This window comes from Salmo salar, chromosome ssa11 (genome assembly GCF_905237065.1).
Source record: "Salmo salar chromosome ssa11, Ssal_v3.1, whole genome shotgun sequence".
NCBI classification, from domain to species: Eukaryota; Metazoa; Chordata; class Actinopteri; order Salmoniformes; family Salmonidae; genus Salmo; species Salmo salar.
The window spans coordinates 91,967,818-91,982,499 of record NC_059452.1 but is presented as its reverse complement, the minus strand read 5'-3'; the positions used below and the strand labels follow the sequence as shown (position 1 = coordinate 91,982,499).

The following is a 14,682-nucleotide window of genomic DNA, read 5'->3' as shown; positions in this document are numbered from 1 at the left end:
AAGCCAAGCATATATACATTATTTAATTATAATGTAGTCAACAGTGATTCAAACCTACTGAACTGTATTCCCTTTTCATCCAGTTATTACAATCAGTTATTTTTATGAGCCACTTGCCTGTCTTGGTCACTGCCTTTCTCAAAACAAATAGTACAAACATTTAATAAAGACATTAACTTTAGCTTCAGACTTCAATGTAGGATAGTCCTATTGGCCTTGTGTAGGCCTACTGTAGCCTATCACTTTGTTTTCACACGTCCTCCAGGTCTTCATAGCAGTTTTGTAATCCGAGACTGCATGAGTCATCGTTTTCCAAATGATGGGATGATGACATTAAGAAAGTGAAAGTGCACATTGTAACGGGATCATTACGGCCCTGACAAAGCCTTCTTTGAAAAAGGACGCCATCCCCTCATCCTCGTAACAGTTGGTATCGCCTGTGTGACATAATGACCAACCGTTATACAGTACATTTTCATGGCTCATATCTGCTGTACGCTGTGTCGCTGTTCTTGGCCTGCTTGATGGTCCTGCAGTCCAACCGGGTCAGAGAGATGCAGGTCGAACTGCGGGAGCTGCGTCAGTGGACCAGTCTGGTGTGCGGGGACATAAAGGAATCATCTACTGATATCTCGCGCTGCGGGGTAGGTGAGTTCATACATTTACTAATAGGTTATAGGCTACACGAAAAATAAAACACTATTGTGAAACTTTGCTTGATGTGAAGTAGGTCTATGTTTTCGAGAATTTATAAGAAGTCAATAAATATTCTTAGGCTAGGCCTAACCACTAGGAAATTTCAGATTTTGAAGTAAGGAATCAAGATGCTAATGCTTAGAACAATAAGGCCTATTTCACCACAATTCTCAATGGAGTTGAAGTCTAGAAAATGATGACAATGACTTAATTGTTTGCCACCAGGGTTGGGTAGTTGTTACATGTAATGTGATTACAAAATAACCTGGAAAAATATTGAAATCAGATGACAGATACTTTTGAAAAACTACATGATTATTTATTGGATTACTTTTAAAGCCAGAAAGGATGTTTGTGAAAAAATACATTATCATACCTTTCGGTTTCCTCAATGACATTCAATTCAGCATCGAAAATAGGTGAAAGTTAAAGTTTGTTCAGCCTGACCACAAGACAGAGACTACTATGATGACACACCAAATGCATTTGATGGATCCTTTTTGTCTTGCAGGGGTGGGCAATTCCAGTCCTCGAGAGCCTGATTGGTGTCACAGTTTTTCCCCAGGTCCAGCTAACACACCTGACTCCAATAATCACCTAATCATGATCTTCATTTCAGAATGCAATTTGATTAATCAGCTGTGTTTGCTAGGGATGGAGAAAAAGTGTGACAATCAGGCCCGCGAGGACTGGAGTTGCCCACCCCATGCCCCATCCCATGCCCCATCAGGGGAAAGTAATCCAAAAGTAACATAAAGTAATCAGATTATGTTACTGAGTTTGAGTAGTCCAAAAGTTACGTTGCTGATTACAATTTTGGACAGGTAACTAGTAACTGGAACAGATTACATTTAGAAAGTAACCTACACCAACCCTATTTACTACATATCTGAAACATTTGATTCCTATCACGCTATCAGCTGATGTGTAAAGTATGTTTTTGAGAACTTATGAGACATCATCAATTAATATTCTTAGGCTACTGGGCTATTTTGAAGTTATTAATGCTTAGGAGTTCCAGCAATAAGGTTTATTATCCACCACACTTCTCAATGGAGTTGAAGTCTGGAAAAGGATGACAATTACTTGATTGTTTACCACATATCTGAAACAACGGATTCTTGTCACACTATGAGGTTCACATCTGATGTCATCTGGCATTTGACACAGATATCTGACTCTCACAGACATACACAATGGAATGGAATTCGAGGAAAGAGGGAGATTTCAAGACATGGGAGACGGAGACAGCGGCGCACTGGTCAGTCCCTTCCGACGCACACACACACACACACACACACACACAATTTACTTAATCATTTATAATTTCCATGTCATCCAGTAGGGAGGAGTGCCTTTCTTCACCTTGTTCCTCTGTCATCACACTCATATGGTGAGTCAAATGGGCAATGACTTCACATCTATACTGTACATTTCTCACACACACACGCTATAGCCCTGTTTATACCTGCCGCTAACATGCGTCCTTATCTTGTCCTGATCATGCCCGTTTAAACTTATAAGATATTTTCAAAATTAGATCACTGTGCATCTTTTAATTGTCTACACCTGGCTAAAAATGTGGGCACAATCAGAATGTGGACAACATCTGGAAAAAGGATGCATGTTAGAACCCGGTATAAACGGCGCTTTGCATTAACTACAATACTCTCAAACATTATTTTGTCTCCAACATACAAATACTCCATGTTTTTAACCACTATGTTGTCTCAGATGAAGATGACTACACTCTGGTAGAATGGGCTCAAGGACTGAGTCGTCTAGGGGAGGGGCTGCAGGTCTTTGGAGAAAAAGTCACCGTGGTAACCGAAGGGACTTACTTCATCTACAGTCAGGTAGCCTATTAAAACTAGACATTGTCATCTCTTGAGAGGTGGTCAAGCCAAGGTCCCTCTATACCATCACTGTGTTTGTGTACAGGTGCTGTATAAAGACACCACATGGACTATGGGTCATGTGATCAAGAAGCGTCTACATGGTATTGAGACCATCTTGATGAAGTGCATACAGAGCATGCCCAGCAACATCACTGTGGCCCAAAACACCTGCTACACAGCCGGTGAGTCGACCCAACCCCGGCCAGCGTGTGTTACAAACGACATTCAAATGAATTACTTATAATACGGAACACAATTACAGCACTACTACACCCACTGCTGAAGTTACTGGTGTTTCTCTCCCAGGTGTCCATTACCTGGAGCCAGGATCCACTCTGGAACTCTCCATTCCCAGGAAATCTGCTGGGCTTGTCCTAAAGCCTCACTCCACCTTCCTTGGCATGTTCAGGATTTGACACTGAGTGACGATTTAACACAAAACCATGTCTCTCCAGAACCCTACAATCACTGCCTATAATAACCTGACATGCTGACCTACTGCATTGTGTTGCCTGATATTTAATAAATTTATCAATATCAAACATTTTGCAAGTACTACTCAGCCAGTGTTTTCCTTTCAGCACTCATATTGTGGTAGCCTGATACAGAACAGTTACCAAATATCACAAAATGTAGCCTATTTTAGCATTGGAAAGTGCACAATGTAATGTTTGAATTCCATGATTAAAAATACATAGGATATTAATCAAGCAAACAAAATAGTGCAGTAGTACAGTGACCCAATATCAAATTTCAAGTTTTAATGATATGTACACAAGTACAGTGGAATGTCTTTCTTGCAAGCTCTAAACAGTACAGTGAGTGGTGACCCAATATGAGTACTGTTGAGTGTACAGCATCATTGTGAATTTCCCTCTGCTAAATTAAACTTTCTCAGTTTGCCATCCTTGTCTATTGAAGACTGATGTATAATCCAACAGGGACCTCTTGTGGTCAATACAGTGCGTTCAAAAAGTATTCAGACCCCTTGACTATTTCCACATTTTGTTATGTTAAAGTTAAATTTTATTCTAAAATTGATTCAATTGTTTTTTTCAATCATCCATCTACACACAATACCCCATAACGACAAAGTAAAAACAGGTTTGTAGAAATTTTTTCAAATGTATTAAAAATAAAAAACAGATATAATTTGCACTTACATAAGTATTCAGACGCTTTACTCATTACTTTGTTGAAGCACCTTTGGCAGCGATTACAGCCTTGAGTCTTCTTGGGTATGACGCTACAAGTTTGCACACCTGTATTTGGGGAGTTTATCCCATTCTTCTCTGCGGATCTTCTCAAGCTCTGTCAGGTTGGATGGGGAGCGTTGCTGAGAAAGTACTGAGTAAAGGGTCTGAATACTTGTAAATGTCATATGTCAGTTTTGTAGTTGTAATAAACTTGCAAACATTTCTAAAAAACTATTTTTGCTTTGTCATTATGGGGTATAGTGTGTAGATTGATAAGAACAAACAAACAATTTAATCCATTTTAGAATAAGGCTGTAATGTAACAAAATGTGGAAAAAGTTAAGGGGTCTGAATACTTCTCGAATGCACTGTATACACATACGCACGTAGTTTACAACCCGTACAGTAGGTGGCGGCATGCACCTCTAACAAGAACATGGACTGGGGGAGAGAGAGATAGGGCCGGCAATTGCACTGGGGAACGTTCCTCCGTGGCTGTTTCCGAAACCAAGTGTAGATGTGGACATGAGAGGGCAGGAGAGAATGGGGTGAGGACGTGAGAAGAGGTGTGGAGAGATAGATAGATAATAGGTGTTATTTGTTTTTAAGGATATATACAGATGGTTCAAAGCATCCAATCAGTGGGTGTGGGTGTGTTTATTTTTTTATGTATTATTATTATTATTACTATTTTTAACCCCTCCACCACCCCCCTCATCGGAGGACAAATATCTTTGTGGGGTTTTTTTCAGTTTTTTTGCTACATATACAGTTGAAGTCAGAAGTTTACATACAGTTAGGACAGAGTCAATAAAACTCGTTTTTCAACCCCTCCACAAATTTCTTGCTAACAAACTATAGTTTTGGCAAGTCGGTTATGACATCTACTTTGTGCATGACAAGTAATTTTTCCAACAATTGTTTACAGACAGATTATTTCACTTATTATTCACTGTCACAATTCCAGTGGGTCAGAAGTTTACATAGACTAAGTTGACTGTGCCTTTAAACAGCTTGGAAAATTCCCGAAAATGACGCCATGGCTTTAGAAGCTTCTGATAGGCTAATTGACATAATTTGAGTCAATTGGAGGTGTACCTGTGGATGTATTTCAAGGCCTACCTTCAAACTCAGTGCCTCTTTGCTTGACATCATGGCAAAATCAAAATAAATCAGCCAAGACCTCAGAAAAAAAATGTAGACCTCCACAAGTCTGGTTCATCCTTGGGAGCAATTTCCAAATGCCTGAAGGTACCACGTTCATCTGTACAAACAATAGAACGCAAGTATAAACACCATGGGACCATGCAGCCGTCATACCACTCATGAAGGAGACGCGTTCTGTCCCCTGGAGATGGACGTACTTTGGTGCGGAAAGTGCAAATCAATCATGACTGTTTATTTTTGAAACATTGTTATGACTCTAAAGATTCCATGCACTAATGTGAAACCAAACTAAAATTAGTGCAAGGCAATAAGATAACGGTGGCTAAATACCAGAGGGGATGAGTCATTGAGCGGAGTTACTATGTGTGTGATGTAATGAGGAAAAATGGTCTTCAGGTTCTCTTTTAGGCCGCAGGTTTGGGATTCTTTGGAAAAGGAGGCTGCCCTTGCATGATCCCCTATGTGTCTTCTTGAAATCTTGAGTTCAACTCATTAATCTGTCTTTCTAGAATATTGTTCCATAATTGCCTCAGGTCACTGTCACTCTTGATGCTGGATGCTTTCACTAATGAAGTTGTGACTACACTGTCTGCCAATTTTACAGGCAGTTTTCGCTACCGTGATGCGCTCCCATCCCAATTACTAATATAATGCTTAATCATCATCTCTTCAGTTAGCTTGATAACTTTATCAAAGTCTCCCCTGAGTTATCTCTGAACGTAGAAAAACTGCTTTTCAGGATTTCAGTTCAACCAATACAGTCAGTCATAGACAATGTAGAGCTTTGTAATCGCTTCGTACTGTAGCAAAATCACTAGTGTCAAACAATTTACTAAACGTGACTAACAGGAATACAATTTGGTTTGTCCACAAGCCTCTGAAACTCAAGAACCTCTACATATACATTTACATTTAAGTCATTTAGCAGACCTCTAAAATGACATCTAGCAGTAACAGCACTTTACTCACTGACCCTGATTTTGAACTCCACCGTACATCCGCCGATCTTTCTAGCTCGATACATGGCCTATCAGGATGCAACTCTTTCTGGGAAGTGGTGAAATAAGTAAAGCCAGTTACAAATGTAATGGCTTAGCAGATAATAAGAAAAGACGATCAGTATTTACCTGGCTAAAAGAGAAGGAATATAATATATTGTTTACAGGAAACTCATTCAACAATTTTAGATGAAGTCACATCCCGAAATGTATTTCTCCCATGGGCGAAGAAATTCAAAAGGGGTGACTGTTTTAATTAACAGTAATTTTGATCCAAATGTGCAAATTGTCCAAACAGATCATCAAGGTAGATGGATTATTTTAAATATGTTATTGGACAATAAACAGATATGGCTTATTAACCTATACGGTCCAAATAATGATGATCCAATCTTATTTGAAAATATATATAAGAATTTATCAACTTTATAAGCAACACTAGACTCTATTATTATGGTGGGAGATTTTAATACGGTTTTAAATACCTCTATGGACCGGAAAGGAAATCACACTACAAACTATCACCCTCAGGCACTTAAGGAAATCATGAATGTCATGGATATATTGGAATTAGTGGATATATGGAGGCTTAAATACCCTGGCCTAGTGAGATGTACATGGTGGAGGCTTATCAAGCTAATCGTCTTGACTACTTTCTTATGCCATTCTCTCTGGCACCGAAAGTTAAAAAAGTGTTGATAGGGGACAGAATGCGGTCGGATCATCACATAATTGGCATATATATTACTCTTACAGAATTTCCACGTGGGCGAGGATATTGGACATTTAATCAAAGCCTACTAGATGATAAATTGTTTAGAACTAGGACAGAATAATTTATAAGACTTTTTCAGACATAACATAGGTACAGCAGATCCCCTTATTGTATGGGACACTTTTAAATGTGCCTTTAGAGGCCATGCAATTCAGTACCCATCTATAAAACAAAAGCTATTTAGATCAAAAGAGTCCATATTAACAAAGGAAATTGAAGGACTAACAGTACAGTTGATAGCAATAAAAACGGTACCATAGAGACACAGAATAAGTTAGAGGAAAAACCAAAAGAAATGGAGGAACTTATTCAAGAAAGATCCAGTGTAATATATTATAAAAATAAAGCGAACTGGATGGAATATGGGGAAAAATGCACCAAATGATTTTTCTATCTTCAATATAGAAATGCTACCAACAGTTTTTTTTTATTGAAACTTGTTACAAATGATGGAGTCACCGAATTATATTTTGAAAGAGGAGGTAAAGTACTTTAAGAATCTGTTTTCGTTTCGGTCTCCTCCATCTCCACTAACTGAAACTTATTGTATGGATGTTTTTCCTAATAATAATGTAAAATTAACATCTGTACTGAAAGACTCGTGTGAAGGCCAAATTACAGAGGAGGAACTTCTTGATGCCATTAAAGCCTTTAAAGCTGGGAAACTCCAGGGATGGATGGCATACCAGTGGAAGTATACCAAACTTTTTTTGATATACTCAGAGGACCATTATTAGCATGTTTTAACCACTCCTATATAAATGGTAGATTATCAGACACGCAACAAGGTCTGATATCATTATTACTGAAACAGGACCCAAGTGGTATATATAAAGATCCAGTCTATTTAAAAAAAATTGGAGGCCTCTTACACGTCAGTGTTGTGATGCAAAAATCCTAGCAAAATGCTTGGTGCATAGAATTAAAAATGTATTGTCAGATATTATTCATCCTAATCAGACAGGTTTATTACATGGACGATACATTGGAGATAATATAAGAAAAGTCCTGGAAACAATAGAATACTATGAAATATCGGGGACACCAGGCCTGGTTTTCATAGGTGATTTTGAAAAGGCTTTTGATAAAGTATGACTGGAGTTTATATATAAATGCCTAGAATATTTCAATTTTGGGGAATCTCTTATAAAATGGGTTAAAGTTATGTATAGTACCCTAGGTGTAAAATAGTAAATAATGGGTACATCTCAGAAAGATTTCAACTATCTAGAGGAGTAAAACAAGGTTGTTAGCTGTTAAAATTAGATCAAACATTAATATTAAGGGATTAGAAATCCGTGGTTTAAAAACGAAGGTGTCATTGTACGCCGATGATTCATGTTTTCTTTTAAAACCACAATTAGAATCTCTCCACGGCCTCATAGAGGATCTAGATACTTTTGCTATCCTCTCTGGATTAAAACCAAATTATGATAAATGTACTATATTACATATTGGATCACAAAAAAAAACAAATTTTACATTACCATGTAGTTTACCAATTAAATGGTCTGACGGAGACATACTCGGGAAACAAATCCCAAAATAAATAAATTCTCACACCAATACATTTTTATAGAAAGTTAGCAAAAATAGATAAGATCTTGCTAACTTGGAAGGGAAAACACCTGTCTATTTGTGGAAAAATCACCCTGATTAACTCTTTAGTCATATCCCAGTTTACCTATTTGCTTATGGTTTTCCCTACACCTAGTGACCTGCTTTTTAAATTATATCAACAAAAAATATTCCATTTTATTTGGAATGGCAAAAGGCCTCTTTATATAACGAATATGAATTCGGAGGGCAGAAATGATTAAATATTATAGCATTAGACCTCTCACTAAAGGCATCAGTCATACAAAAGTTATACTTAAATCCAAACTTGTTTTCTAGTAAATTGGTAGGAATGTCTCATGCTATGTTCAAGAATGGCCTTTTCCCCTTTATTCAGATTACACCTGCTCACTTTTGGGTGTTTGAAAAGGAAATCATCTCCAAAATATTGTTTTTTTTTTAAACAAGCCAATTTCAGTTTAATCCACCTGAAAAGACAGAACAAATAATACAACTAATATTGTGGTTAAACTCGAATATACTAATTGATAAAAAAAAGACGTTTTTTTCGAAGAAATGTTTAAAAAAGGTATAATTTTAGTGAATGATATGATAAATAGGACTGGTGGAGTTATGTCACACATGCAGCTAACACAGACATATGGAAATGTCTGCTCTACCCAAAATTACAACCAATTAATTGCAGCATTGCCACAAAAATGGAAGAGGCAAGTAGAAGGGGAAAAAAGGAACTTGTATGTCGTGCCTGCAAATTGATACACAAAACAACGCTGGATTCAAAGCTTTGAATTTTTCAATTTAAATTACTATACAAAATTCTTGCAACCAAGCTCTGCAGATCTTGCTGAGAGGAGGCAGAGTCATTAGATCATTTATTTTGGTCCTGTCTATATGTAGCTCGTTTTTGGTCACAGGTCCAGGAATGGCTGAAGAAATGCAACATTTGCCTAGAACTAACGCTGCAGATAGCAATACTGGGTGATTTGAAAAGCCATAATCAATCAATCAATAATATAATCTTTATTTTAGAAAAAATATTTGTTTAATTTACAATCTGCAATCCAACAGTGTGCAGAGCCTGAGGCACCTAACCGTGAGAGGATCTGATGGTTCACGGTGTCTAAGGCAGCGGACAGATCTAGGAGAATCACAGGACGCCGATGTCCAATGGGAATGTGTCTGTCATAGACCACCTCTCCAGGATCACCTGAGGGGTTGTCTTCACACTGGACTGGACCCTGAAACCAGGGGCGAAAATCTGACATCAACTTTGGAGGGGACAATTCCAGGAAATTTTCTCAAGAGCAATTCCTGAGGGGTACAGCAAAAGTAGTGCTGTAACACATAGCCTACATTGTAATATGGTAAATGTATATTGAGGAGCCAAAGAAATAAGGTGTTTGCCGTACTCATAACTACCGGTAACCAAAACTACACAACAGCAATACCATTGCCTTTAACAAATCTTAGTTCAGTCACCAGTTTAAGTTGAGAGTGGGGGTATCCATGGCATTTTCCAATTATGTTCCTATTTTACAAGTCCAAAAAATTGAGAACCTTTCATAATGTTGCCAAACAAAGACTCAACAAACTTACCTGAGACTCCCTGTCTCTGCCAGTCTGTCCCTGCATATCTGTCCCCAGCTCTGCTGTCTGTGTGCCATCTGTTGCCTGCTTTGCCTAATGACATCATTGTGAAACATTTACATTAGCATTTCACTTCTTTCTTATGAACATTTTATCAACTAGTCTTTGAGATATTAGGCTACTAGGGTTCTTACTTTGTGTTTTGGTGTACTGAAAAATACTCTGATGTCCATCTTTTATTTTTTCTGCCATTTTTCTACCTGGCTGGTAAGTTATTTACAGTAGGAGATGGGCTTCTATCATCTTATCTTCTATCATTCTATTTGGGCTTCGATCTAAAAGGTAGCTAGCAAATGTGAAACGGATTGCAGTGACAAGAGTTGACAGCTGTATGAGTTCACCATTTACACAACATATGCTGCAACCTTTTGTAATTTTAATAGTTTGTTTCATATTGGCTGGCTTCCAACAATAGCTTAATTTGCAAAGCTAGCAAGCACCAATTCCGTTTCAGTGGTGTTTGCTATAATCTTTGCTACCCGGGTTAAATAAAGGTGAAATAAAATAAATAAATAAATAAAAGTTCCCTTGTGACAATTTAGCTTTTGCAACGAGACCATTAAATATATTTAAGACAATGGTAGAAGAGAGTGTAGTTCTGTTCAGTTTGGACTTCAGTTTATCGCTAACCTTATCACAGGGACTTTGAAGCACTAACTTACATCATCTGCATGCTGATCTTGGAATAAATTGACGATAGCAAAGATTCCATCTTTGACGACGCCACAAATGGAATAGGTACTAGCTAGATTAATAGTTAATATTTGCGCGCTAGCTCTGCAAATTCAGCTAGTGTGTGTGAACCCTGCCAACATAAAACAAAACATTGCTATGGTGCGATTGACTGGATTAACCTCACGTCAGTTACGTGCATTGGGGGGGTCGCAATCTTTTGAAACTTAACACGCTATTAAGTGTCTATAATCAGCACAATTGCTTTCATTGCGTATTATTAATATTATTTAAATTACATAGTTATGTTTAGTGATATATTGGGGGGGACAAATCATATTTTTCCCAGGATGGGGGGGTCGTGTCCCCCCCCGTCCACCCCTGGATTTCCGCCCCTGCCTGAAACACAACACATAGTAAACATAGTAACCTACAGTATCAATGTTTCTGAAAACTGGTTTTAATCATAAAAAAAAAATCTATTTGCGCATGATGGCGCACACCCGCGGCCGGTTTGGGTATGGTGTTAGTCTCCTATTCAGAGGACCCCCACTTTTGTTAATGTCTTATTGGTCAAGGTCACGCCAAATACTTATCACCACATCTCGTTCAGCCTATCAGCAGCCTTGATTCCCGGGACTTCAGTTTTAGTTAGTCTGACCCCAGCACTCTGTGTGGTCAGAAACGTGCTTTCCCTATCCTGATGAGCACTTCCACAGTTTACCCTCCTGTTGCACCTTTCCTCCTGTGGACTGAATCCCTGTATGTCTGATGTTTAATTGTGCATGCATCTAAACAACACATAGCTAATGTCAGTTATCACTGGACATGATTCTCAGTGATATGAACCATGAGTGGTCAGATGTGTGTGATGTGTGAATGCGGACATCTTCTTCTGTTAAACTCCCCTTAACCTGGACAGCCGCCTCATCCTTGTTCTGACCGGACATTCTAAAGTGGTTGCTACCGGCCTTAAGCCAGCACCTAAGGTTTCTTATTACATTCATAGTCCTTCGATTCTCTACAACCCTACCCCTATTTTTTCACAGACAGCAGTCAGACAACCAAACAACAGCTGATATGAACTGAAGGTCTCTGAACTGTCACACTTTACTCACAAGAGGCCGATGTCCGATGGGAAATGTGTCTTTGTCATAGACCACCTCTCCAGGATCACCTGAGGGGTTGTCTTCACACTGGACTGGTCCCTGAAACACAACACATAGTAAACATACTAACCTACAGTATCAATGTGTCTGAAAACTTATTAATCATAAAGAGTCACTGTTAATTTGCCAAAAATAAAGATGTATCTGAGACATCGTTATTCTAAGTCTGTGTCACCATGTTCTCGTCGGGCAGTGAAATGGAGATGAAACATTGGCTGCAATAAACCAAACTTAATACACAATACTACTACACTTGTAAAATAGCAGTATCTAGCCTCAACACATTTTCATAATAATAGACCCATATTATCTTTACAAACTGCCACATTTTAGGCTAAGGATGTCAGTCCCAGCTCTGAGTTAGACAATGGTGTCTGAAACCCCAAAAAAGGCCAAATCTAAACACCTGTTAATTTTTCTAAAAGCTGTTTTGTAATATACTGCATGTGTGAATCACAACTTTTTGTCCCTCTTCGGTCTGCTGAACTGCTCGACACGCGGTGTTGCTGTGTCATTAGCAGGCCTCGTCCAAAACTTAAAACCTTCTAATCATTCAAATGTTTATCACAAGCATCAGATCAGAACAAAGTACTGTAGCCTGGATGTCTGCTGACTAGCCATATCACCACATATATTTACAACATTCATAGGTAGTATCTGTTATAATTTAGTCAATGCTAACTTAGCATGGTCGGGAAATTTCTGCAATCACTTGTGCTGCACAAGATGGATACCGCTGTACATCAGAGAAATTTCAATGATATACTCCCAGTTCACAACATATACAATGGTAAACCTTTAACAACATATGATATTAGCTAATAAACTTACCACCATGGTACAACAGGCTATGTTGAATATTGAACTGAATTTTTTTTTACTTTGACAAAGCTACGTCCCTTGCTAACTGGGGCTTCTATAGCGTGGTAGATATTACCGGAAGAGACTTAAGTATCTGCCGGTGAACCTAGTGATGTACAAACTAAATTCTATATATATTTAAAAAAAATAATTTATCTTGCATACATTGCGGTGTTAAAAAGATTTGCCCAAAAATTTGATCCCACAAATTCTCAATAGAGAATCTCCATTAAAAGTGTTTTAGTTTTGGACTAGGCTTAATACGAGTCTGGAAACACTGCCCCTCAAGTTTAATAGTGAGTAAAACTGGTCCAACATACCTTGCTTCTCCTTCATGTGGACCTCTGGTCAGGTTGAACTGTAAAATAATGACTTTATCTGTTCCATGACTAGTTTGAGTTTGGTCTAGTGGTAGTGTAGTGATCCAGACTCAGGATGTAATCCTAGTAGCAGGGGTTCAATCCCTGAGTCTTCCAACACAATACAGGACAGATGTCATACATACAGTCAAAACTCACAATATACTGAACATACAGTGCATTCGGAAAGTATTCAGACCCTTCAGATCATGTCGACATCTACACTTGGTTTCGGAAACAGCCACGGAGGAACGTTCCCCAGTGCAATTGCTGGCCCTATCTCTCTCTCCCCCAGTCCATATTCTTGTTAGAGGTGCATGCCGCCACCTACTGTACGGGTTGTAAACTACGTGCGTATGTGTATACAGTGCATTCGAGAAGTATTCAGACCCCTTAACTTTTTCCACATTTTGTTACATTACAGCCTTATTCTAAAATGTTAAATTCCTTCATCAATCTACACACTAACTCATAATGACTAAGCAAAAACATGTTGTTTTTAGAAATGTTTGCAAATGTATTAAAACATAAAAAAACGGAACTATCACACTTACATAAGTATTCAGACTCTTTAATCAGTACTTTGTTGAAGCACCTTTGGCTGCGATAACAGCCTCGAGTCTTCTGGGTATCACGCTACAAGCTTGACAAGTTTCTCCCATTCTTCTCTGAAGATCCTCTCAAGCTCTGTCAGGTTGGATGAGGAGCGTCGCTGCACAGCTATTTTCAGGTCTCTCCAGAGATGTTTGATCGGGTTCAAGTCTGGGCTCTGGCTGGCCCACTTAAGGACATTCAGAGACTTGTCCCGAAGCCACTCCTACGTTGAAAAACATCCCCACAGCATGATGCTGCCACCATGCTTCACCGTAGGGATGTGTGGTGGATATATAAAAATGAGGATCGGCTGGAGTCCAAGTCAAACCAAGATTATTTCTGAGCTCAGAGAGAATAACAGTTACACAGTGCAGTGTAGACAGTCTGAATTCCGAAGCATTGGGTGGTAAGCACATATCCTTATAGTTCCTGTTATTTGGCGTGACTCAGTTCCCTTTTGGGTTTGCAACACAGGATTATACTCCCAATAACAGGAAATTATAATAGGACAGTTTCACAAATTTTGTCACATACACAGAAATGTGGACATATACAATTAAAATGTTCCCTTTTGTTAATCCCTTAACAATTATTTAATCAATTTTAAATGTAGCAAGCTTCTAAAGGCACAATATCCTGTAGTCCACCAATTCTTCCTTCTAAATCTCATCCGTTGAGAGACTGAGTTTAAAACCTTCAACCCTTTACACATCATATACAGTTCTAACTTGCCAGTTTCTGCTAATGATTAGATACAATTGACTAAAATTGGCAAAATCTATTAACATATACAGACATCCTCCCTTTGACACATGGTCCAAACCATGTGACAAATTCACAACGTAGGGAAAAAACACTTCAGGGAGTATGTTGCCACAGGGTTCCAAAAATGTGACAGGCATCAAAATAGTACTGAGTTAGTGTGCACTGTGAGGGACTTCCCCTTTCCCAACACAACCAGCTCTGCTGTCTGTGCAGAGAAGTGGGAGGGCAGTCTGGCTGCCTCCTCAATACTGTGGGGTGTACACACAGAAAACGATGCAACTGGATCACCTGAAGAAGAACGATTAGC

General features: G+C 38.6%; 1 protein-coding gene and 1 long non-coding RNA gene across 5 annotated transcripts; one reads left to right on the top strand and one right to left on the bottom strand.

Annotated features, from left to right (window-relative positions):
* Positions 1–284: 284 nt before the first annotated feature.
* tnfsf13 (TNF superfamily member 13) lies at positions 285–3,656 on the top strand. 2 transcript variants are annotated; one of them, XM_014128935.2, is made up of 6 exons: positions 285–644; positions 1,867–1,957; positions 2,042–2,089; positions 2,431–2,552; positions 2,638–2,776; positions 2,901–3,656. In XM_014128935.2, the coding sequence occupies exons 1-6, from the start codon at positions 450–452 to the stop codon at positions 3,008–3,010; spliced, it is 705 nt and encodes a 234-aa protein (XP_013984410.1). In that variant the 5' UTR covers positions 285–449; the 3' UTR covers positions 3,011–3,656.
* Positions 3,657–9,313: 5,657 nt separating this feature from the next.
* Positions 9,314–14,338, bottom strand: LOC106563552 (uncharacterized). 3 transcript variants are annotated; one of them, XR_001319272.2, is made up of 5 exons: positions 13,571–14,338; positions 12,978–13,127; positions 11,746–11,835; positions 9,905–9,988; positions 9,314–9,546 (listed from the first exon to the last, which is right to left on the bottom strand). It is a non-coding gene; the product is annotated as an uncharacterized lncRNA (long non-coding RNA). The 3 variants fall into 3 exon arrangements; XR_006757683.1 differs by lacking the exon at positions 13,571–14,338 and having other exon boundaries at positions 9,314–9,619; positions 12,978–13,524; XR_001319273.2 differs by lacking the exon at positions 13,571–14,338 and having other exon boundaries at positions 12,978–13,514.
* Positions 14,339–14,682: the final 344 nt, after the last annotated feature.

What these genes read in the sequence shown, in the direction of transcription:
- tnfsf13 (XM_014128935.2), top strand. Translation starts at nt 450, where the DNA reads ATGACCAACCGTTATACAGTACATTTTCATGGCTCATATCTGCTGTAC. An exon ending in CTTACTTCATCTACAGTCAG is followed by an intron (nt 2,553 to 2,637) that starts GTAGCCTATTAA and finishes GTTTGTGTACAG; the next exon opens with GTGCTGTATAAAGACACCAC. An exon ending in AAACACCTGCTACACAGCCG is followed by an intron (nt 2,777 to 2,900) that starts GTGAGTCGACCC and finishes TTTCTCTCCCAG; the next exon opens with GTGTCCATTACCTGGAGCCA.